This window comes from Rhodnius prolixus, unplaced genomic scaffold (assembly GCF_049639745.1).
Source record: "Rhodnius prolixus isolate KJV_2025 unplaced genomic scaffold, Rpr scaffold_13, whole genome shotgun sequence".
Classification (NCBI taxonomy): domain Eukaryota; kingdom Metazoa; phylum Arthropoda; class Insecta; order Hemiptera; family Reduviidae; genus Rhodnius; species Rhodnius prolixus.
Genome location: NW_027411583.1, coordinates 13,382,407 through 13,406,376, shown reverse-complemented (window position 1 = coordinate 13,406,376; position 23,970 = coordinate 13,382,407). Strand labels below are relative to the sequence as shown.

The following is a 23,970-nucleotide window of genomic DNA, read 5'->3' as shown; positions in this document are numbered from 1 at the left end:
ACGCCTTCTTAAAAACCTGTGCTGGTAGCATCTATTTGGGCGTTGTTCAAACAGTAAAAACTATAAACGATATTAAAAATAAGGTAAACACAAATTTTATTTTTATTTCAATTATAAAAAAATAATGTTATTCTTTTCTTGTAGAATACACAAATAAATTCTTTACCAAATAATATATTTTTATATGTAATATATGATATAAACAGTGGTTCTTAAATCAGGGCATCTTAAAGCATTGACATCTTAACTTTCAATTCAAAACCGTAAAAACCCTACGTTCTATTTAGGAGGCACCATTTTAGCAGTGTACAATTTCTTATGCTCAAATGATTTTAAAACGCATTACCTCTGAAAATTCTCAAATTTAAAATTTGATATGTTTAAAAAACAAACTTTCTTTGACTAGGAGCAAGAGATAAGATTAAGGCAGATTCAAGAAGCCCTGAGATTACATTTACAAAAAAACAATATTTTACGCCCAAATTCAAATCCAATATACTTTCATAAGAAAAAAAATATTCAAATTAACTCTCCAAACACAAATTTTACGTTTCATAGAAAATTATCGTAGATCCAACATTTTATAAACTACGTACCAAGAATTCCCTATAACAATATTATAGTAATTTTTTAACTGTTTCCAATTTCAAAACCAAAGTAAAGCTTATCTTAAAAATACCATCGAAAGCACCTTACAATTCTTAAGGAAGCAATTAGTTAAAGAGCTAATTGATCGATTATTATTGCTAAAACTCAATTTTGACCCAAAATTGAATTGATCATATTTTAATCCCGTGACACTTTTTTTTTGTTTTGTTTGGCATCTTCATCAATGAATAAAAACTATAATTATAATAAAATGGAAATTATATTTATTATTTTAATATTTATCTATGGGAAAATAATCACTATTTAGAAACTGAAATAAATAAACAACGGTTACCATGGTAACACTTGCACCAACAATCCCATTTTTCAATTTAATATACATATACACTTTAAAATAAGCCAAAAAACTCTCTATTAGACTCAATAAATCATTAGTAAAAATTATAAGCTAAAGTGTAATTATTATTAATTTCCACGGCAGTAAAGTTTGTAAGTAAAATAAATTAATTAAAAACCCCCAAAAAATAAAAATGCCCTATTGAATTAAATAGATTTGTGTAAAATATAACATATGTAGTAAATCTAACGTGAAATCGCAAAATCAATAGGATGTGATCATTTTCCGTATTCGTAACCGAGAGATTCGAAACACACGACTTTCTGCACGAATGTTCAGGTGAAATCTGTGTGAATCGTCCAATGAATGAGTCGTGCCAATGTTTCTATAAATTTTTAATATCTATTTCAAGGCTTATAGATGGTTGTGCGTGTTGAGTAAATGTTGATTAGAGCGTCTGTAAATGTAGTATGTATTTTAACGGAAGTTTTTTACAATTTCTAGGAAGTATACGTACATATACAACAAATTTTAAAGGGTTAGAATCGTTGATGCGTACAAGATAACAGAACAGATAAAATGTAAGAAAAATACATTTTTTTTTCCACATTACCTTGCACATATGCATCCACAGAAAACTGTAATGACAGCAGGTTTTTCCACATAAATTTTGTGAAATTTATGTTTTTAAACTTTTGATTTAACTTTATAACACTTCATTACCCTTGAAAGGCAATCTATTGTTCGACATTTAAATTATGTGAAGAGAACCTTTATCTAAATGAAATATCTTATGCTTCATCACATTAGATTCAAAAGTAACGTAGAACTAATAAATAAAATTATGACGTACATAGTTTTTTTTTAATTTTTAATAAAATATATATATGGTACCTTTTAGTTTTTTTTTAATTAATAACTGCAATATATAAAAAAAAAAAGACATAAATTTGACCAGCGAAATACGTATTACAACAGCTAACTGTAGCGAACACTATCTGATCGTTGAGATCAATGTATCGATTTGTGGCTGTATACTCGATACATCGGCCAATGGAGCGATTATTATATGCAGTTTAAGTGTATCCCTGTCTGGTCCCACAAGATATTTGGTTTTCACTTTTTTTGGCACATCATTGTTAACTACATTTGTATTTAATTCGGAAAATGGTATAACGTTGTCTAAATTTAGTACACGTTCTTCTACGCTGAAGTAATGGTTTTTCTCAACAACCTGATTTGGAAAAAAAAACAAAAAGATTCAGTGAAATTAAAACAATTATGTAATTATCATTATTTAATAAAAAAAAAAATTCTACTTGTACTGAATTTTAGTGACGTGTTCAATTAGCTTTGATTTTTTTTAGAATAATTCATTAAATAGGCTAAATATTTTCATTTCCATGGTATGGAAATTTAAGCAACTTTAGGGGGGGAATAACTTCAAATAACTGTGAACGGAAATGAGGGAAATTGATTTTTAGGGCGTGATCTACTTTAACTTCAGTATCCATCTGACTTGGTGCTGTAGGGCCATTTTATGTAGCTGGAAAAAGCTCCAGGTGCAAATAACTTCAGATGTTGACACGCCATAAATAAAAAAAAAACAAAAAACAATACACTAAAACAGTAGAAACCCATGGTAACTGAACTCACTTACCTTGAGTACGACTTCGATTCCATCTTGTATGCCCATCACTAATAGTCCAATTTTCACCTTAAAATAATCGTCTACAATATCTTTGCACGTTATCGATAATCTAACAGTTGAGAGGACACTTTCTGGCACTTCTATTGTACCTTGCCATACTATTAATTGGAATTTTGGAAACCATACGCCCTTTGGATTCAAATCGATGACCTGCAAGTGAAAATTAACATTTACTTCAAAGGAGGAAAAAGTCAGTATGTGTGTAGGACACGACTTTTACCAACTATCATCTATGTATGATGATGGGTATCATCATATAAAATAAATAACTCTTTAACAAAAACTTACAGTTTAAAATGTTAAGTATAAGGGTTGATTAAACGCCAAAAGGTACACAAATCAGCAAGCACCCAACATTTCATTAATTCTTCATTAATATTTAAGTAATTTTACTGCATTAAAATTCATTAATATTTTTTAGAATTTATTAGATGTCACAGACCCTTATGCTGGCCATTTTCGTCTACAAAATATTTGTTCAAGTAGCACTGTAGATTGACTGTAATATCTAGTTATTTATAATAATCAAACTATTAATTACAGGTTAAAAAGAAAAACGTTATAAAAAATAAAAAAAAATTATGAGGCTAAAAAATTCAAAACTTTTTTTTATAAAAAAAAATGTAATATGTAATATAAAGTAAATAAGATATGTATATTTTTAGGACAGCTAATTATTCCAGTATTTTACTATAAGTAAAATTAAATTACAATAGAGAAATCAATAATTGTTGTTGAATAATCTTCTTGTTATAACTGTGTGTTATTTGTGCTCTCGAATATTTTGGTAAGACGAATTCAAGACAGTAGCCTACTCTAACTTTGTCTTTTTCTACTTTAACATGCATGTACGTATGTGTGATTTATCATAATTATAACAAAAAAATATTATAAATGAAGTGGCCAGCATAAGGGTCTGTGACATCTAATAAATTCTAAAAAATATTAATGAATATTAATGCAGTAAAATTACTTAAATATTAATGAAGAATTAATGAAATGTTGGGTGCTTGCTGATTTGTGTACCTTTTGGCGTTTAATCAACCCTTATACTTAACATTTTAAACTGTAAGTTTTTGTTAAAGAGATTTTTGTACCTTTTGGATAGATTTTCCTTTTTGTCTATTTTACAAAGTTACATATCTGCTTTACAGATTTTTTTAAATTTGGAATAAGCAATTCTATCATTATAACCTGATAAGATGGTAAGTCGGAACCGTAACTACCACTAGAGAGATCTTTTTAAAGAATGATTATCGTTAAGGTCCCTCAAACCATCCTCAGTAACAACTTTTTTTGAAAAAGCGTTTTGAATAACATAGGAAGGTATTTGTGCGTGAATAACAAAATTAAACTGCGATTTCATTACTTCCTTTTAAGAGGAGTAAAAAAAATAAACTGCGATTGCAGAACTTCTAGGCAAAGAGGCAAAGATTTTTTAATCGAACGACAATTCATTGATTTAAATCGGTTCACTCATTGATAATTTAAACGATTGCAGTACTTCCTCTTAGTAGGTGCAAGAGCATCAGCAATGTAGAGGAGCTTTAACCACTTATTCGAGCTGAATTTTATCAAAATCGGACTAAGCCTATCATCCTACCAAATTTTATCAAAATCGGGCCAAGATTTACAGAGTAATTAGTAATAATAATTTTGAAGGGGGCCTTACATAAAGGGGGCTAACTCCTCTCCCATTCGATGTACAGGGTCGAGACCCCCAAAAGGCACATCTACATAAAATTCCGAATCGAATGACACCTCATTCATGAAAATCGGTTCGCGCGTTTAGGCTGTACGTTGTTTACAAAAAAGGTAACAACAACAACAACAACAACAACAACAAGAAGAACAAGAACAAGAACATTTTTTGAAAAAGCCGTTTTTGCTCATTTTCGGCAACTTTTTTCTCGAAATCTATTAGATCTGGATTGTTGCAAAAAAAATTACAGTTATAAAGGAGGATTTGCCCCATATTTTAAAGAAAATTTGGGAATTTTATCTTTAGTAGAAAAAGAGAAAAAAATTGTCAAAGTTGGGTGTTTTTCAACGTTACGCTTTTTCGTGCACTTTTTGACGATCAACCCTTATACAACTGTCCTACCGGACAGTTTTAATACTCTAAAATGGATTAATTAGGTAAAAACAATAAACAAATATCAGTAGGAATCAACAAAACTCACCCAATCGCAAGTACCTTCACCCATATGATCGGCAAGGCCGGCTAATGAAGAAAACACTAAGGTCCTCGTATGGTAATATGGTATGGAGGAAAAGTTGTCAACGGCCAGGGTGGAACTATACGTATCGGAAGTGTAGAGTCGTGGTGTGAACTGCAAACGTCCGGCCTCATCTTCCGCTATCTCCAGCACACGCTCACGTTGATCTTAAAGTAAAAAAAAAAAAAAGAGTTAGTACACATTCTAAACATTATGGTTGAAATTTAAATTGATTAATTTCCAACAAGATTTATTTATTCTAACATTAATCAATTTCAACGATTAGGAATAGAAGTCGTACTGGAACTTGTAGCAATAATAGAATATATTTATTAAATTTTAAAGGAGTTAGTTAAATCTGTAAACTCTGCAAGAAAAAAATAGATAAAAGAAGAAAAATTCGCTAGCTTCACAGCAGAAAATTAAACAACAAAATAAAATTATAATATTAGCGACTGGCATAAGTTTTCTGTGATCTTTCACGGGAGGCAGGCTGCTATTCAGAAGATCGTAGGTCCTCAACAGATTGATAAGCACAAGCATCGATTGGAACTATCAACTTATCTGTTTAGGTTTTATAATTATTGAATCAACCTTAACACATCTATACATCTTAAAACTATTATTTAATATACACAATCGACAAAAAAAACTTACTCGAATGGAATGACATTCCAATTGCCATTTTTTCAATAAAAAATTCTTTATATTTAGTTGTCAACGGAGATAGCAACAATTCAGCGAGTTGTCTGGGCGTCATCATAGGAAATCTGATCTGGGAAATTACCTGATGTACCACCTGTTCCATGTAACTTTCTAATTTATCTTCGGCCATTTGTCCATCAATTAGATTCTGTCTCTGCAATTCTAACCATCGCACTACATGGCTGAAAATAAAGGAATGTAACAACTTATCGTGTCTATAAAAAAAAAATCTTAAAAAAGAAACACTTCCAACGTTGGGACCACATTCCAAGTTTGTTACAAAGTTCTCCTTAACACAACTTATGTTACAATTCAACAAATCCACGATCTACTTATTTATCGTGACGTTAAACAATTGTGGCGCTATCATATCCATCAAAGTCGTTGCGCTAAATAATCATCAAAAAAGTCCCTCAACAAAAGCTTAAAATATTTTTTTGTTTCCCTTTGTTTCAGAATTAGGCACTGATAATGAAGGTCTACATAGATTTCAGAGAGATAACCAAGTCGCAAATTAGTCGAAAAACTTCGCTCTGATGAAGATTAGGTAATTGGACATTATCAAAGCAAATACACTATGCGATAATAAGAAATTACTTGATTTATCAAAATCATTTTTTTTTTTATTTAAATATTTTATCCAGGTAAGTTCATTTTAGCCGGTAGTTCTAGGAATAGGATGAAGTTAAGGGTCTCCTTATAAAGAGCAGGATTAGTATCCTGTACGGTGCTGTAAAACCTGTATAATATTTATGAGTAATACATTTTTTGCGAAATTTCCAAATTGGAAGAATATACTCATAAGTCTACCGGAAGGGCGTCTATATTGAATGGTTTCTCGGTTTCCTATAATTTTGGCAGACATCAAAAGGCTTTATTAGCATTTGGGCACAAGAATATTGCACCTTTAACTATGTTTTTAAATATTTTTACAAGGTATAGTGATTTTATTGGGGGTGTATGAAACAATTTTGTCTTCAAATCTCCATTTTAATGTAGTTAAGACACATAAATCCAAGTTAACTACAGTCGACTCTCGATAAATCGAAATCCAAGGGACTACAAGAAAAATTCGAATTATCAAGAAGTTTGAATTATCAAGAAGAGGGGGGAAAAAATCGAATTATTAAGAGTTTCTATTATGTATATATGTACGTACATACGTATATTGAAAATACGTTTGAGCTTACCTAAGTTTTAGAAATATATAGCCTCAAGTAAAATAGTAAAAATAATGAAAACGACAAAAAAGAACAAAAAAATTACATATGTATTAACCTTTCAATAAATAATAATATACATATGTACCTAATTAAAAAAATGAACAATTTTTTGTTTCAATGTGGCTTGACTTAGTCAAGTGGCTTAGAATTGTAGAAAGCGTTGATGGTGGAATATTGAAAGTTTTGGCGATATCTTTTTCTTTCGAACCACTTTCCACGGCAGCGATAATTTTTCTTTTTTGTCGGACACAGTGAAGGGAGACGTACTTCCCATTGTGACAAACTAAGAAAGAGAATTGGAAAGTTAAACTGGGCTGAAAGAAGGGAAACATTACGCAGGGAATGAACAGTGAGCGGAAAATGAGAAGTAAACATTACTAGGGAAAATTCGAATTATAAAGAGATTGAAACGGCCTCGTTCGAATTATAGAGCCTTCTCTCCCCCTGTTGTTAAGGGAAAAGGATTTCGAGTTATCGAGCGTATCGAAATATACTGCATTTTTTCGATTTACCGAAGTTAGCAGCGGTAGAGTTTGAATTATCGAAAAATTCGAATTATTGAGTTTCGAATTATCGAGAGTCGACTGTAGTTCTAAAAATAAAAAATAAAAATAATTTCGCAAATCGCAGCTATAGACAGTATTAGTTTGCTTATACACTCTTAGATTTTATTTATCCGTTCAAATTAAACATGCCTTTGCTATAAAAACTCTTAATTACTTTATACCGATTTTGTCGAGACAAAAGGAATGAAAGGACACTTACTTATACAGTGTAATCTCATTTGTAACTACCAGATCGTTCCATTGTAACAGTTTAGTCAAAATCTCTGGACTACAATTACAAAAATCTTGAGTTTTGGCCACAGTTTCAAAGTTCCATTTAAAAAAGTCTTGACATGCCTGCAAGAAAGAATCAAGTAATGGAAGCGATAACAAATGGATGGTATACTACCTCTTTCTACTAGAATGACTTTATTTTTGTGTGCCCTTCCCCCAACAAAAATTTAAAAAAGCTTTACGAACCAAAAGAGCCTACCTGAGCCACCAAGTTATGTCCAAGTGATAACGTGTCTTGATACCAAGTTATTAACTGGTTATTGGAGGCTGCCAGAGCAATATGATCGCACATGTATTTAATACACAAAGATGTAAGATCCTGGAAAAATACGTTATTTTCATTAAAACATCTGACTGGAGCACTTACACTAATTTCTTCTGGCGTACTCTTTTAAAGCAAAGATTAATGAGGCAATTCCGATCAGAGTCATGCTTACTCAAAACTATGCATGCACACTGGTTTGTGTAAATAATTTTTTCGTTCTCAAGATATCAACAAGAGGATACTTCCGGTAAAACCCCAAAATCGAAAATCTGCACAATTACAATACTTCCTCTTACTAGCAGAGATTTTTTTTTTTGTATGTAACACTTTCCCGACTTACTTTTACTCTGAATTTCACAGTTATATATTTCCTGCAAACTTTATCATCGAATTAAGTATGATAAACCATTAACACAATTTAGGAAGTGAAAAAAAACTAGAAGCATTTATCCACTTGTTACTAATAGCGTATCGCATTGTCTTGTCTTCGGTGGTACTGCTTCGTAACCATATACACCTGAATAGAACTCGCGTGAAGTAATCATGCATCACAATGGTGTCAGAAGTCAGATAAAGATAAGTCATTATACCAGTGCATAATAAAATTCATAAATACGTCCCAGGTAAGAATGTTTCTTTCGAAAAATTTGCAGGAAAAAAACAGGAAAAAATTTAGGAAAGCATACTTCCCCAATCACATCATTTTCTTAAAAATCCTTGGCAAAAAGTTGTTTTAATCAACTTCTTTCAATAGCTAAATGCAAAGTTAGAACAAACAATATTTTTTACCAACAAAAGTGAAGTAATACAACCTTAACATTGTACTTGTCGGCAAGTGCTAGCAATGGTGTTATGATAGCGTGGTTGATTTTTATTTGTCCTGTATAAAAATAGTGTATAAATTCGCCGAAAATTGCTGCACATGGTGGAGTTTCCTGTAGTACTACACGACTCTCATGAGATTCACTCCATTGTGGGTTCATCAACATCACCTGCAAGGCAAAGAATTTTAAAGATGGTAGATATCGTAGTTGTTTTTAATAGAATTATTCAGCTTATAGCAAACTCTAAATGATAATGATCTCAAAAATTGAAGATCCTCAAAGACAATCTAAATTAAAGGTGAAATCTAAACCCTCAGTGCACTAACATGAAGGACTTCTGAGAAGATGTGAGCTAGTATTTGATAACCGCATATACCTCGACAGGAAATATCAAAATCAGGAGTCAGTAAAGCTTCACCTACCTGAAAAACTTCACTGGACGCACATAGTATCAATCTATGCGCTGGGTATTCAATTCCTCCAACTACCAGGCAAATGTCGTTCATAAGTCTTTCTGCGTACAGAGTGGCAATTTTTGTCAACACATATTTTGAATTGTCTATCTGTAAAAATAAAATTGAAAAAAAAAAACACGTTAAACCGCTTTTGATATGAAGAAGTTGATTAATAACAATGAATTATACTAGATAGGATAAATGAGCTCGTTAAGGTAACACACCCAGAAAACGCCAAGATTTTTAGATTTGACTCGAGAACATATAACTTACAATACCATTCCTTATCAGCTACTCCTTTTACTTTTTATCTTGAAATAACTATTGAAAAAATTAGATTAATTTTTTTAAAAGAATACGAACGATTTAGACTCACTGCTTTAAAAAAACAAAAAACAAAAATCAAGAGACAAAAACAAGTGAAAGAGAAATTGGTTCTTAAGGGTTCGTACAATTGCATCTGCTTATTCAATTAGATCGTTCGCTCTACGATTTGCTCAAAAATGATTCTCTAGTCATTGGAAAACTGTTTTCCTTCCATGCAACATGAACATCGAATATTTTACTCTTTAAAAGATTATAAATTCTTCCGTTCCATTACCCACTTTTTTACTTGAAAAGCAATTTTATAAATTCTAAGCAGTTAAAAATCAAGAATCACCGTTAAATAAAGAGTTAAGGTTTAATATATACATACCTCAACTTCTCCGGAAGTTGTGTCCGCCGTCTTACCACATTTCTTTGATCCTTTAGCGTTAGCAGTGACAGTATGCCGCTGAGGTCTTCTGAATCTTCTATCTGATGAAAACATTCTTAAAAACCGAAAAAAAATCTAGGCGTTATTAAATGTATTTTTCCATCCAATCCAAATATCTCATTATGGTGACAACAGCAAAAAAAAAATTATTCATTAATATGGTTACTATTAAACACAAATTATAAGTAAAGATACATATGCTAACCTTCCAACGACTCTTTCTAACATTATTTAAAGCTCCTTGAAAGTTACTCCTTTGAACATATTTTTGTTTTGACTTGAACTAAAATTTTAATGATAACTACGATAATAAAAACAAAATGAATGAAATTAATCTATCTTTTAACACTTCACTTATAGTTTTCTTAAAAGCAATATTAATATTTTACGAATTCCCATCACTAGAAGCTAGAAAGTATGTAAAAAACAAAAAAAAAAACTTATTTTCCAGGAAAATGCACAGAAATAATTCTACTGAAGTAATAAACAATAAACTATTACGACGATAACAGGTAATAGGAGAGTAGGTACTTAGCCTGAAAGGTAGGTTTTTAAATGTTTATAGCCTAAAAGTATATCGATTTGTAGCTTATACATTGCATACTAAATCAACACTGCCAATATCTTCAGATAGCTTCCCCCGTTTAAAAAATTAATTTTAATTTTATTAATAAAAATTAACAATAATCTGTTACAAATCACCAAAATTTTACCTAAGATAACTCGCTAATTTCTAATTTCCTTAACTTTCACTAATCCCCGCACTCCAGAAAAAACCTTTTTTACATTTCATAACAGTTTCGAGTTCTTCTCTCTATTTTGTTAGTTATGCTGACAAAAATACCAGAAACCACTTTTCCGTAGTTATCCTAAATTCTTAAATCCAAATGGATATTGCTGGTAAAAACTCGAAATATTTGATATAATCAAAATGCTTCCCTTATTTAGTGAAAGAAAGTCAAATTACTTACATAATGAAATGATGTATTGCCTATTAGTCCAACTGATTGAATAAACATACAGTGTTGTAGAAGTGATTGAAATTACTAAAATTATCACTTATAAGTGATTGGAATTTTTTTAAAAATGGCTTCTACGATTTTAGAGGCATTCTATGGCGGTTGAGAGGGTAGGTTTAAAGGGTCACGTCAGTGTAATGTATAGTATTAAAACCTGAATAAAGTTAGTAAACACTTTAAAGTGTGTGTGGAGGATCTTGAGTCATGTGTCCGTTCATACCAGATTTGTTTTGTTTTACTTCTAGGTTGGTAAAATTACTATTTCCTCCACTTCATCCAATACTTCCGCACCTAACAAGCCTCGCCTGGAAAAAAAGAAGTTTTCATTGTGCTATTTTAACTTCTCGCGCCATATTGAATTTTTATTTTTCAGTTCTCATGCCCCTAACGCAGTAAATACGTTTTTAAAAAAAATAAAATGTTCGCATTACTGGGAATCCGAAAACATTAGTTTGGTATTTGGTGAAAATAGCAACCATCGCGATATATCGTATTTTACGCGGAGTAGGAGAAACGTAACGCACATAATTTGTTATTATTATTAGCAATTTTCTTTATGGTCTCCAGTGCAGGCATTAAAAGTAGGTCTCTAGTGGCTATATAGCTAATTATGGCTGCGCTCAAGAAGGCATGCTAGGTACAGAGAAGTAACTCAAAGCAAGCAATGCTGATTCTCTCTCTTCCTTCCTTTGACCACAGCTCCTTTCACACGTGAAGGTCACCACTTTCTACCAAACATCATCTTTCTCTCCTCAATCAGATTTTGATTATTCTTTTCCTTGAAAACTATTTCTTTAGGTTAATATTTTTGGCTCAGGTTGGGAACTAAATAATCGATAATTACCATCTCTAATAATTAGCAATGGGGTGGGGTGGGGGAATTGCGTTCGTATCAATATGTTTTTAACGTAATTTAAACCGGAAATAGCCGTTTCAAGTTCCTGTATGTTAGCAGAAATAAATTTTGGAAATTGAGATTTCAAGCCAGGGGTACTACCCAGAATTGTGACAGGGAGCTATGTATTGGATAAGTAATGATTACTTTAAGCTTTATGTGATGTTCTCTGACGGCTGCAACACATAAGAAAGGGCGTGCCCAGTGTGCGGCACTAATCAGGCTTTACATCACAATAAGCAAATTGGAGTCAACCTTTCAGGCAGAGCTGGTTTCAATATACAGTGGAGTCTCAGTTATCGGACATGACCGGGGCCGGACACGTGACGGATAATGGAAAAGAACAGGAAAATTTCCAGATTCTTTTGTTTAACGTGTATAAAACTTTGTATTAACTGGTATACATATTTTATACGTTTATACGCTTAAGCCTTAAAGGTCAGGTATCTTTCATTATTCAATTCATTCTATTGTGTATTAAAATTAATGAATACAATGTCTGCGACATCTAATCGGTTTTGTTTGTGGTTGATCTTTTTTGGAAAAAACCCCTTCAAACTGTCGAATGGTGGACACGAGTATGTACCTAAAAGACAAAGGAAAAAATCTCAAAAGAAAATATTCACACTCTGCGTTGAACGGGGGGTTGTGACCGTCAATAATCTTAATTTTTTAAAAAGTTTTCTTTTTAAAATAATTTTTTGGGTTTTTTTTTAAATTTTTAAATACTGAGGACAGTGACGGTTAATTGGAATAGACGGAGAAAAGGGTGACGACGGATAACCGAGACTCCACTCTGTATTTGTTCCGCTGAGTTTATGAGAGTAGAATAGCATTATACAGTCGTCTTTTTCTCTGATATCAAGATAGCTGTTCTTCATTATTCTGAAGAATAATGCGACATTTGGTCAGCTTTCCAGGCAATCAGAACAGGAAATTAACATTGTCGCATAATAAGGCCAATTGTCGAATGTTTGGAGTTTTTACCTCAATTCTGTAATTTTATTCAGATCTTACAAATAATTATCATAAAATGGATTTGTCACGCTTCAATAGTATAAATAAACGTGGTTGCGTAAAATTTTAGTGACAGATAGAGAAAGAAACTGCTACAAAACAATGGCTATCAGTTTGTCCGGTCCGATGAATGAAATGAAGAGTAAAGAAATAAAAAAAATTATTGAGATAACTCGAAAGAGATTGGTCTGCAGGGAGGGAATCGAGAGAGAGAGAAATTGGCCTAGTTCCCGGAGATATCCAGTTGGAGTTGATACTGGCCAGGAGGCAGTACTGTTCTGCTAACTCGGGACTCGAGATGTATCGTCAAACTTATTTCATTGTGTTCATCATATTAGTGATGCAAGTATTGATTGAAGCATCCGAAAGTGATTTCAATTCTACATTAGGTAATCTATTTTTAAGTTTATCTATTTTTATCTGAACCGGTTTTAGGGATAACTAAAAAGTGAATGTAGGTGATAATGTTCATGAGCATCACTTCTCCTTACCTTTAGAGAGGAAGTAACCGCGATCGTGACGATTTTTTTTGAAATTGGGATTCACTTAATAGACCAGCCAGCATGTGCATGCACAGTTTTGAAGAAAAACATTGTAATTGTTTTGAAAGATAACCTTTCACTAAAAAAGCACTTTCCGATTAATCGATTTGTTTCAAATTTGTAATATATCACTTACAAGGTTTAGATCTTCAATTAGTATAAAAAAATTGTTTATAGTAAAGTACGTGCTTGCGCCCTCGACCACGGCACCTAAGTGATAGTTGGACGTTAAGCCCTACCTGAAAAAAATAGGCGATTACTTTACATTTGTTTACTTTCTTCAATTGGTATAAGATAAAAAGATAATCGTTGCAGCCAATTTCGAGCGAAATCTCGGAAAATCTGAAAAATCGATTCAATGATTGGTTGATCAATTTTGACCTAATACTTAAGAATTTTCCGGGAACCTTTTTGGAATTTGAACTATTGCAACTTCTCCTTGAAAATAAAGAAAAGTGAACAACAACTGATGCAATCATTCTTTCACCCTACCCCCAAGATACTGACTTATACCATTTCTTCCAGAGCGCCAAATTCAGAATTCTCATTTAATCCTTATTATTTATAACAGTCCATAACCTCCTTTAATCCTCCATAATGGCATAAAAGAGCTAAGTCTGTACGTACATTAATTGAGGTAGCAGTTTAAATGACGGCCTCTTCACAAGGGACCCCAATCTAATTCTCCGGCAATAAAATAAGTGAAAAATCACCAATGAGTACAATATGTGCACATATTTTAAAGAAAATCGTTGGAGCCATTTTTTTAAAAGGAAAAACTGAAAGAAAAAGGGGGAAATCCATACTTCCGGTTGAGGAATTTTGATCGCTAAGTTTACAATCGGGTTCCCTGGTGGGGGGGGCAAATCTAAATATTAAGTTTAAGCTTCCTGCTAGTTTTTGTTTTTGAGGCGTCACGAAGACTCAGACGCAGAAAATTTTCTTAAATAACCAAGTTTTTTTGGGCAACTTACGGTTAAGTGAATGCAATACCAAAAGTAAAAAGATCATTAACTCAAAACACGGCGGTTGAAACACGTAATTTAATTAATTAAGACAATTGTAGGTCAGTTGTTACTAATTATTCTATGTAAAGTATATCTCTACTCAGTCGTACCAATGATAAGTACCGGATATTAATCAGTGCGTTAGGAAAAACTAACTTTCTTTTTCATGTGCTGACATGAATTCTGTTATCCTGGATTTTCCTTCAAAGAAAACTTATTAGTAATAGATTATTTGTCCCCTTAACAGTTCAATGAATAGGCATCAGCTGTTATTTGCGTAGGCCCAGGGTTGCCAAATGTTTGGATAATTTAAGAATAAAATGAAAATCTGGTGTGAGACACACACGACTTCCTCTTGCTACTATTCTCGAGGTTCTCGAAAAAAAAAAAACCAACGAGAATCTTATTTTGTGGCTCTAATACCTTTTTTATAATTATCAAAACGACAATAAGCTCCAGCAACAACCAGTCATCACTTGATAACTGACATACCAGGGATCCATGGTCTACGATACCTTTCCGGACATACTGATCCAATAAAGCTAACTTTCTAAATCATTCAAGGGATCTGCAAGTGTAAGGGAGTTGAGCGGCCACAATCACTCGACCATGGCGCGGTTCATTTACGAGACATGGAAGAAGTTAATCACCTTCACACCTCGTAGTATTAATTAATATTAAACAGAAGTAGAAAAAAGAAATAATAAAAAATTAGGGGAAGTGATTAGCCCAGTGGATAGCTTCCTAGAAGCTACTAATAGCTCACAGTCCGGTGATGGACAATATTGTCTGAACACTAATGCCAAAAAATTAAAACCACAAACATTTTGTGAATTGGCATATCAACAAACAAACTTCGTTCAAATTAGAAGTTAACGTATTAGATTGCTATTAGTTATTCCTACAAGCAATGAGACCACACTTTACGTTTATATGGTACTACAGAGGGAACCTCAATTTACCTTCCCCAGAACTGCCTTAACGGGCACTTTTTTAAAAAATTTTTGTACCTCACCTGTAGCGTGATCAGTGTCAATGCAATAACAGTAGGTTGTAGGTTATAGAACTGTTATAGAGATAAAACTTCGATAGCAAAGATTTTGTAAAAATATATAATTGCACACTTAAGTGAGAATTCCAAGTTACACCATTGTAAGGTTCCAGCACCACGACTGAGAGAAAGTGAAGTTTATTAACAAGTGAAAACGAGGTTTATGATGTTTCTTTTACGTGACAGTGAATATTCTTTAGTAATCGTAATATTTATGAGATTCGTTCATTTACTGTAGTTTGGAACCAATCGATTTCTTTTTCATGTATTTTCTAAGTTAGATTTCTCTCCCAAAAAAGAGGTGATACAATATACAATAGGAATAGAGTATTGATAAGCGGGCAATACACTAGACCGAACGGCCGACCTTAGTTCGTTTTACTCTTACCGAAGTTGCAGGAAATTCTGACTTTGCTAGTTAGTAAGAGGTTGTACCGCAGTAACTTGGAGGAACTCTCAGAATTTTCGTAAAAAGGAGGTAGAGTATCGGCATAAAATCTGTATTTCCTGATGGGATCCTTCTATTAACCTTGGTACTGCAGCAAACAGCGACGTTATGCCAACCCTACTTCCGATACTTTTCCACTATTCTTAAATCATGTTGTCTTGATTGCAGATGCAATGTTTTGTAGGAATCTCTTTTTTCTTATGGCTGTATTACTTTCTTCGTCACTACAAACCAGCAAGTTCTTGTGGATAATAGCAAAAGGAGCGACCTCCTGTGACTTAGCTGTTATTTTACTCCAGGCGTTCAGCTAGCTTAACCGCTGTCAAGCCGATTAAGGGGGTTGGGTAGAAAGCCTATGCCATTGCGACCCTGAGAATTCTTGTAGAGCAGTAAAAGAAAAGAAAATTTCTCGTTTAAGGGGTGCCGCTTTAACTATCTCGACCCTCATCACCCATTTAATATCGATTCTAATCGTTTCCCTTAACTTCCCTGTATTGCAGAAGCGGAAGGAAGGAAGAAGAAAGGTGGCGGCAAGAAAGGGACCAACGTATTGCCTCTGTTATTGATACCATTTCTGGTTCAAGCAAAGATTGTGCCACTCATGCTGATGCACATGAAGCTGGTAGCTGCCAAAGCATTACTCTTAGGGAAACTAGCATTTTTCCTAATATTTCTGAACGTCGTCAGAAATGCAATTTTGGGAACCGACTACATTGACGAGCAGTACGAGGTAAGCCTTTATTATTTAGTTTTTGTGCACTCGCTAGATAGCGAGGAGTTTCTACTCGCTCGACCTTTTGCCCACTATCCACGCTCAAGTGGGCGAACACGGACTCACGGCGAGTGAAAACCTCCAACCACTCACTTGTACAATAAATAACAGTTTTTAATGCAATCTTTGTAAATTAAATATTTAATTTTGCTTAAACAGATGCAGACCCTAGCTAGCCAACATTATGGATATAATGGTGGTCCAGAATACGGTGCCTGGATTAATAGACGTAAACGAAAAGTTTGGAAACGACAGTTGAATAGATGACCTACATTTTAATTCACCATAGACGTTGATATTTCTGTCCCCTTTCCGTACGTGAAAATGGAATTATTTATTTTTAAAACGAAATCAAACTTTATTGCCAAAGTATTTATTTATTTTTTGTATTTATTTATTTTTAATTTATTAGTAGACAGAATGAAGTTGGGTTACGCATCAAACGTTATTGGATCGATGTAAATAATGGATGGCTTGCGAATGTAAAAAGTTAAGATACATTCAAGTTGGCAATGTTGTATAGATTAATTAAAAATGACTTTTTATTTAAATTTAATGAAATTGTCTTTTTAAAAGCGTTTTTTGTTTTGTTTTTGTGATTGGTGCGAACTAAAAACCCAGTTTTTATAAAATACCTCAAATAAGTTTAACGTTAATATTGTTGGTAATGATACTTTGCCCTTTTTAATAAACATGTTTTTTTTTTAATAAAAAAGACTTCATTCTGCAGTGTAAGGTTATCGACATAACCGAAATTGTTCCTTTGTTGTTAGTTCACTAAACGCATGTTAGTTGGTCGACAAGTTTAATCGTTAGGAGCGACCATGCGCGACAGCAGTTGTGGCCAGCTGACCACTGGCGATCACGTTGACGTCCGCTCTGACAGTATCACTTGTAGCAACAACCATGTCTACAAAAATGTCGTCATTGTACCGACTTAGGCGGTAGTGTCCACAGTACGCACCAAGAACTGCTACTAGTTTCGGCAGTGATCACCTCCAGCAGAGTGCTGACCAAATTGGCGCCCAAGAAATAACTGGAACACTCACACGACTTTCTCTTACCAACATTGCTTGGAAACCAACATTACTTCGTAACCAACATTGCTTAGTAACCGAATGTTACACTGGAATGCAACCTTACAGGAAGTTCGTTTCCCGAGAACTTCCTTAAAACGAGAATCGAACCCAGTACCTCAACACTGCCTTAGCTGTGTGGACCTGGCCTCTAACCTCTCGGCTACCGTAGCGCCTAAACACGCAGATTTAGAACCATGTATTACACTAAAATGGCACTTTAGAGGGAAACTATCCAACCCTTCCACCGGAAGTGCCCTCAACCGAAATTTTCCAAGAAAAATGTTATAAATAAAAGACGTAGATCAACATACACTCCAGCACAAGTTTGAGCAGATTTTCAAGAACATCGTTGGAAGCCATTTTGAGAATTTTTTTTATCTGAAAAACGCTAAGTGAAGTGCTTTTTCCGGCTGATTTTAAACACGTAGCAAGCTCTGGTGGCCCCAAAGCGAAACATCAAATTAAAATACTTTTGTCCGCGACAAATTTATTTTTTAAAAAACTTTCGAATTCAGAGGACCTTAAAATAGAGGTTTCCGCTGAAAGCTCAAATCGAAAGTCTACCTTCTATTGTTGTTGTAGAGTAAAAGGAAGTAACAGGACGACATTTCCGCAGGCCTCACTCACCAAGCGATAGTAATCCAGTTCATAACGCTATGGAATAGATGTAGAACACCTGCACTCTCCATGATTATTTTATTTTTCTTTATAATACGTTTTTCACTTAACTTTTTTTATTTAAAAAAAAAAAAATGTAGACCTTTCGTCGCCTTTGATTAACGCAAAAACAAATCAAAGTCACTTATGCTCATCTTCGGTTTATATAGAAATGTAACTTCCGTAAGTGTTCTTCCATGAATCACAGCTATTTTTGCGTGGATACTCTCCGAACCCAAGCTTGGATCAATGTTGTAGAAATCCATGGCGTAAATACCATCGTGTGGAAGAATTAGGCGCATTAACATCTGTAAAGAAGAAGGAGTATTGATGATGGATTTATGATGTAAGAAAAATGGAGAAAAAAAAAAAAAAACTGCGATGCAAACTTTGAACTTTGTGGGGCAGATGGACGAGCTGATGTATATACAACGTATCCATCACAAGACCGTGGTATATCGTCTCAAAGTTTGATATTCACCTCCTCAAAATACTCACTTCCTTTGTTAAAAGATTCAAAACGAACAACCTGCAGGGCATGGTGCCACCAAGAGCAACATGATTTCTTCCTAAGAATTTCCCACAATATAACTTTGAAACAAAAAGAAAAAAAAAAAAGAACTGTCACCAAAGTTATGAAATTTATAATTTATTTATTTTTTAATAATAACCAATTTTCGTAAAAAATTAATCAATAACTTTACTTACTTTTTGCCCAACATCAATAACCAAAGTTCTTTCATGGGGAGACTGATAAGTTCTAATTACCGCAGTCTTGCGTTTCTGAAAATTTGCGGCCATCACCTGAAACGAGGAAAGTTATTATACTGTTATTAATCGAAGTGAAAGTTGAAAATCGATTAGAAATTGAGGGTTGGAAGCATTGGCCAGCACCGCGAGTGATTGTTAAGGTAGGATTGCGATCATGTTAATTGTTTGATATGGAGTTTCTCACTTCCAAAATTTGATACAATGCCCCAATATTAGGTTTAGAAATTACAAACAATTACCCAGCGAGAATCGGCGCTGATGTCAAGTCCATCCTCTGCACAGATATAAGCTCCATCGAAATAATCGAAGGAGTTGCTCATTCTCAGGTCCCAGAAATGTACCATGCTGTCCCATCCGCCGCTAATAAATTCATTTTCAATTACTGGATTAAATTTTATTGCACATATTTTTCTTTGATGGCCGCACCGTTTCTTTGATAGTATTCTTTAATTTTATAAATAAATTATTATTCAAAACTTGCTTTAAATAAGTTTTCACTTAAATTAATAATTTAATATGTAAACAAATAATTAATTCATCTGGTTTAAGAGTTTTCAGCTAGAAAATGAAAATTTAATATATTTTAATGGGATCTCCGTTTTTTTCTTAAGGAATTTAACTTAATTTTTAAATAAATTTTTCCTTAACTGTGCGGACCTCGCTTCAAACCTCTTGGCTTAAGCTACCGTGGTGCTTAAGCACGCAGAGTTCTGAACCCATGTATTACACTAAAATATGGAAAAGGATCGCTGTACGACTCTGCGTGATTTTATGTTAAATTACGATAGAGGGAGTAGTGTGTGGATTCACATCAGATGTTTTATGTTTGATCTGTTATCTGCACATAATCATTTTCTAAATCCAAACTTTTAGATTCACCGGGGCCTCAAAACAGATGTTTAGGGTAAAAACTCTTTGTTTTAAAATTTTGATATCATCAAAATGCTTTGTCTACCTGTAATGAGAAAAAGCAAAAAAAAAAAAACGAAAACAATCAAATAAAATATTTAGAATATTTCTCTACAATGCGTAATACCTGTCTGTAAAAGATTTTATATATTTTCCTTTCAAAAAATCGTACTGTCTGATTTTATTATCATAATTAAACGTAAGTACAAACTTGCCATTTTGGTCTACAGCCATACTGTTGGCTGATCTTGGTTCAGTTCTAAACGTATGTACGCAAGTTTTTGTCTCTATATCCCATTCTTTTACAATTCCATTTACATCTATAAATAAATGATTAGTTACGATTTAAACTGCATGTTGAAGACCAAATTATTAGATTTTAGATTCAGCTTCTTGAGTACGAGAGAGAAAAAAAAATATTCAGTAACTTGTTGTTTATTGTCAGGTTTGATTGTCTATGAAGTGGTCGGTCGGGCCAGGTAAGTGGTAACTTATTTTTTATTCTAGTTGTGTACACGAAGTGGTATCTAAACAGTCAGGACAGAAGGCATACCAACCTTTGAAGTTAAAAATATATAAAAAAAAAAAACATTATAATTATTTCAAGCAAAAACCCTGAAGATGACCTAGGAACTAGATCGAAACCTAGGCAAAAAATAGTTATAAAATTATGACTGAAATAGGTATTAAGTTTTCCCCCTTTTGAATCAATGGTTCAAGCAACCAAAAAAATATGATCTACAATTAGGGTTGCCAACTCTATAAAGTTCCAAAATAGGACACCCTAAAAGAATTTAGGTACATTCAGGGCCGTCGACAGGATTTTGGGACCCGAGAATATTTATCATTTGTATTTCTTATTTTTTTTTTAGGTGTACATGCAGAGACTCCAGCTCCGGGCCCCGGGCAAAGTCCACTTTCCAGTCTGTAATCTGGCCTGGGTACATTTATATCTTATATACTTATTCATGAAAAGTTCATCGTTATATCAATAACCTGTTGACCTATTCAGTTCAGTTAGAACAGAAAAACAACACGCCAAATGAAGAAGTCAGAAAGTCAGAAATACAATAAAATAAATTAGATTTTTGTGAACAATATATGAAAAAAAGGACAAAAGGCGTCATTTCCTAATTTATGAAAGGACAAGGACAACCAGGTGTTAATAAAGGACTGTCCTTTCCAAAAAAGAGGCAGTTGGCAACCCTATCTACAATTAAAATACGTATAAAAGTAAATTATCTAACTAAACAGCCTGGAATGTTTTGGAAGTTGGTTGATTTATTGATTTCTTTCGTGGTTTGTATATGACGAACACCAGCAATACCCTGCAGTCCGAAACATCTTAAAATAAAAGACAAGAAAACAAAACAAAGAATTTAGACTGAAATATGGCTTTAATATAATCCACAGATTACAATTGGGAAATCAGTCTATGAAAATCTTGTAAAGAAGGCAATTTCCGTAGATTTCATTAAAACTTCAATATTAACATCAATCAATATACTGTGACAATAATATTGACTTTGTTGGTTTGCTCACCGACCCATGGACACCTCTCTCCCCTCCAGATTAGTAGATTTTGCCCTCCAAATCCAAGTTCTGAATCCGCCAGTTGATGAATGCATAATTAATAATCAACAGAATTAAAATTATTAGGTACTAGATTCTTAGGAATTTTATCAATAATTTAACCCATTCACTGCCAACCACGAATATACTCGTGGTTGACAGGGTGTTACGCATTGCCAGCACGAATATACTCGTGATACTTTCAATATATTCTTAATATTATATTATACTTTATATTATAAAGATTTGTTTAGTATTATTATTTGGAATAATGGTATTATTTGGTATCATAGCATTACAATTTGTGTGATTCATTTGTTTTCTTGCTTAAACGTGCGCAAATAAGAAAAAGGATATCGAGTCCTGTTGCATTCCCATTGCCAACCACGAGTATACTCGTGTTTGATTTTTATACATGTAAATGATTATTTATGATTTATGACAAAATATGTGTATTTATCTTGAAATAATAAAACTTAGATAAACAATAGCACTCAAAATAGAAATGGCAAAGCGAATAACTTCGTACAATTTAGGCTTGGCAGCGAATGGGTTTTAAATAAAGAAAGCTATAAAAATTAATTGTCAAAACTACTTACATGAACAATAAAGACTCTTGTTGAAAGGAATAACCGAACTTACAGATATGCCACATTTCTGAATTTCTTCATCCAAAAATGTTGCTTTAATTTTTAGATTACGTGCTGTATACATCGTGATTACACCGTTAACGTTGCCAACAATAATATATTTTCCATCCATATAGTATTTACTAGCCAATAGATGGGCGTCTTGAGATCTTTAAATTAAATATAAGAAATTTCAATAAGTTCTATAGATTACTTGAAAAGCAACAAGCAAAATTTGCTTCTATACCAATTTCAATTGTGAAAAAGTAACCAAAAACTCGTAAGACTTTTAGGTGATTTTATTGATTATTTTAAATTTCATCAAAATATGACGAAATTTTTCAACGAAAACGTAGGAAAACCGTGAATATATTCACAACGTTCAATTTCCTTTATTACTATGCTTCTTAATCATTAAATAAAATTCTTAATTTATAGTACACTCGGGTACAAAAATTTTAGAAACTTCCAAGGAGTCTTAAATGAACAGTTAAAAGCAGGGACGTATCTCTCATCTGACAAAACAATATTATTCGATTGATTCTCTTTTCAAGAGGAGCAAACTCGACCAGTTATTCTATGCTCAACGAGAAGTTTGAACCACTGAATCTCTGTGAGTTCCAACAAGCTTCGCACAAAAATTTTGTTTTATACGGTCAAATTGTTTAACGGAACTCCCATGATGTTTGCATCGAAGTCAGGAAAATCTTAAAGAAGCATCAAAACGTTCCAGCACAAAGATACAAAGCTTGTACCTCGTTAATAATTAACAGATAATTGAAGGGTTGCTCTTAGTTCCACAAGGAGTGAGAAACCTGTCTGCGCTACATGGTTGGATGATATCAATAATTTAATCCTCAGCATTGCTCGTTTCCTTTGGTTCCAGATTACAAAACTTTTACAAAGATTAGTTAATCACATTTGTGAAGAATTTCTGTCTACTCATAAAGTGAGACTATCTCTTTGCCACTATACTTAATTTACTCGTAACTGATGAAATCATTGGCATTAATAAGTAAGTGAACATAAACAAAAAAAAAAAACTTACGTACTAAATTGAGTATAACAAGGTATCATTATTGAAAATTTTGGGAAATTTGAAATAAAGTAATAATAAATCCAGAAATAATAAAAAAAATTTTGTTGAACAGAAAAAGAAATAGGAATTTGATCGAAATTAAATTTTCATATGTTATTTTTTTGTTATTTAAAATTTAAGTAAGAAATTACCAATGTGGGTTACTTTTTATAAGAAAACATATTTTTTATCATTATTATTTATTCTTATTTTTTAACAATCATCAATAAGAAACTTCGAACACTGATGGAACAAAATATCAGCTAATTTAACTTGTAACTTATTTTTGTTGGTTAAAATAAATATTTTTCTTAAAAAATTAATGAAATAATAGTGAAGTTATTTTGAATTATTTTTAAAATTTTAGCATGTTGGAAGTTGCTGCATAAATTTATTTTGAGCTCAAAGCAAAAATAAAACAAATAATAAATACAATAAATTGTTAGTATGGGAAAAAGTTTGTTTTGAAAGAGTGCGCTGGTATCACTAATGGTTTCCTTATGAAGGACGTGTGTTTTTAGGAAGGTTGTAAAATTTATTTCACAGTTTACACTTTATAAAGTTTTAGTTTGATTGAGTA

The 23,970-nt window shown here is 32.8% G+C and overlaps 4 protein-coding genes across 15 annotated transcripts in view; 2 read left to right on the top strand and 2 right to left on the bottom strand.

Moving 5' to 3' along the window:
* Positions 1–72: 72 nt before the first annotated feature.
* Tango10 (transport and golgi organization 10) lies at positions 73–18,632 on the bottom strand. 5 transcript variants are annotated; one of them, XM_074116428.1, is made up of 11 exons: positions 18,535–18,632; positions 10,150–10,227; positions 9,885–9,999; positions 9,155–9,295; positions 8,721–8,900; positions 7,843–7,962; positions 7,570–7,706; positions 5,534–5,763; positions 4,841–5,043; positions 2,607–2,807; positions 73–2,180 (listed from the first exon to the last, which is right to left on the bottom strand). In XM_074116428.1, the coding sequence occupies exons 2-11, from the start codon at positions 10,170–10,172 to the stop codon at positions 1,941–1,943; spliced, it is 1,590 nt and encodes a 529-aa protein (XP_073972529.1). In that variant the 5' UTR covers positions 10,173–10,227; positions 18,535–18,632; the 3' UTR covers positions 73–1,940. The 5 variants fall into 5 exon arrangements, with proteins under 5 accessions (XP_073972529.1, XP_073972527.1, XP_073972528.1 ...); XM_074116426.1 differs by lacking the exons at positions 10,150–10,227; positions 18,535–18,632 and adding an exon at positions 18,339–18,397; XM_074116427.1 differs by lacking the exon at positions 18,535–18,632 and having other exon boundaries at positions 10,150–10,466.
* LOC141448230 (uncharacterized) lies at positions 12,981–17,354 on the top strand. Its single transcript, XM_074116451.1, has 3 exons — positions 12,981–13,264; positions 16,424–16,653; positions 16,855–17,354. The coding sequence occupies exons 1-3, from the start codon at positions 13,174–13,176 to the stop codon at positions 16,960–16,962; spliced, it is 429 nt and encodes a 142-aa protein (XP_073972552.1). The 5' UTR covers positions 12,981–13,173; the 3' UTR covers positions 16,963–17,354.
* Positions 18,454–23,536, bottom strand: LOC141448226 (uncharacterized). Of its 4 annotated transcripts, none has more exons than XR_012454919.1 (7): positions 23,361–23,535; positions 22,283–22,482; positions 20,239–20,431; positions 19,442–19,646; positions 19,140–19,235; positions 18,821–19,022; positions 18,454–18,739 (listed from the first exon to the last, which is right to left on the bottom strand). XR_012454919.1 is itself a non-coding variant. In XM_074116443.1 (7 exons), the coding sequence occupies exons 1-7, from the start codon at positions 23,387–23,389 to the stop codon at positions 18,551–18,553; spliced, it is 1,005 nt and encodes a 334-aa protein (XP_073972544.1). In that variant the 5' UTR covers positions 23,390–23,536; the 3' UTR covers positions 18,454–18,550. The 4 variants fall into 4 exon arrangements, 3 of the variants coding, with proteins under 3 accessions (XP_073972544.1, XP_073972545.1, XP_073972546.1); XM_074116443.1 differs by having other exon boundaries at positions 18,930–19,022; positions 23,361–23,536; XM_074116444.1 differs by having other exon boundaries at positions 18,930–19,022; positions 23,365–23,523.
* The window catches only part of Smg6 (Smg6 nonsense mediated mRNA decay factor), a 38,815-nt gene continuing 38,376 nt past the window's right edge, over positions 23,532–23,970 (top strand). For 3 of the 5 annotated variants that reach the window (XM_074116423.1, XM_074116422.1, XM_074116419.1), the window contains exons 1-2: positions 23,532–23,665; positions 23,758–23,967. The gene's annotated coding sequence lies outside the window, so the exon portion shown is untranslated. Of the gene's footprint in view, positions 23,968–23,970 lie in introns of all 5 variants that reach the window. The other 2 variants (XM_074116421.1, XM_074116420.1) reach the window with 2 other exon arrangements.

What these genes read in the sequence shown, in the direction of transcription:
- LOC141448230 (XM_074116451.1), top strand. Translation starts at nt 13,174, where the DNA reads ATGTATCGTCAAACTTATTTCATTGTGTTCATCATATTAGTGATGCAA. An exon ending in TGATTTCAATTCTACATTAG is followed by an intron (nt 13,265 to 16,423) that starts GTAATCTATTTT and finishes CCTGTATTGCAG; the next exon opens with AAGCGGAAGGAAGGAAGAAG. An exon ending in ACATTGACGAGCAGTACGAG is followed by an intron (nt 16,654 to 16,854) that starts GTAAGCCTTTAT and finishes TTGCTTAAACAG; the next exon opens with ATGCAGACCCTAGCTAGCCA.
- Tango10 (XM_074116426.1), bottom strand. Translation starts at nt 18,382, where the DNA reads ATGTCGTCCTGTTACTTCCTTTTACTCTACAACAACAATAGAAG. An exon ending in CGTCCAGTGAAGTTTTTCAG is followed by an intron (nt 8,901 to 9,154) that starts GTAGGTGAAGCT and finishes TTTGCCTTGCAG; the next exon opens with GTGATGTTGATGAACCCACA. An exon ending in AATGAGATTACACTGTATAA is followed by an intron (nt 5,764 to 7,569) that starts GTAAGTGTCCTT and finishes CTTTATTTTCAG; the next exon opens with CCATGTAGTGCGATGGTTAG.
- LOC141448226 (XM_074116443.1), bottom strand. Translation starts at nt 23,389, where the DNA reads ATGATACCTTGTTATACTCAATTTAGTAC. An exon ending in CAAGAGTCTTTATTGTTCAT is followed by an intron (nt 20,432 to 22,282) that starts GTAAGTAGTTTT and finishes ATTTATTTATAG; the next exon opens with ATGTAAATGGAATTGTAAAA. An exon ending in ATAAAATCTTTTACAGACAG is followed by an intron (nt 19,647 to 20,238) that starts GTATTACGCATT and finishes ATAAAATTAAAG; the next exon opens with AATACTATCAAAGAAACGGT.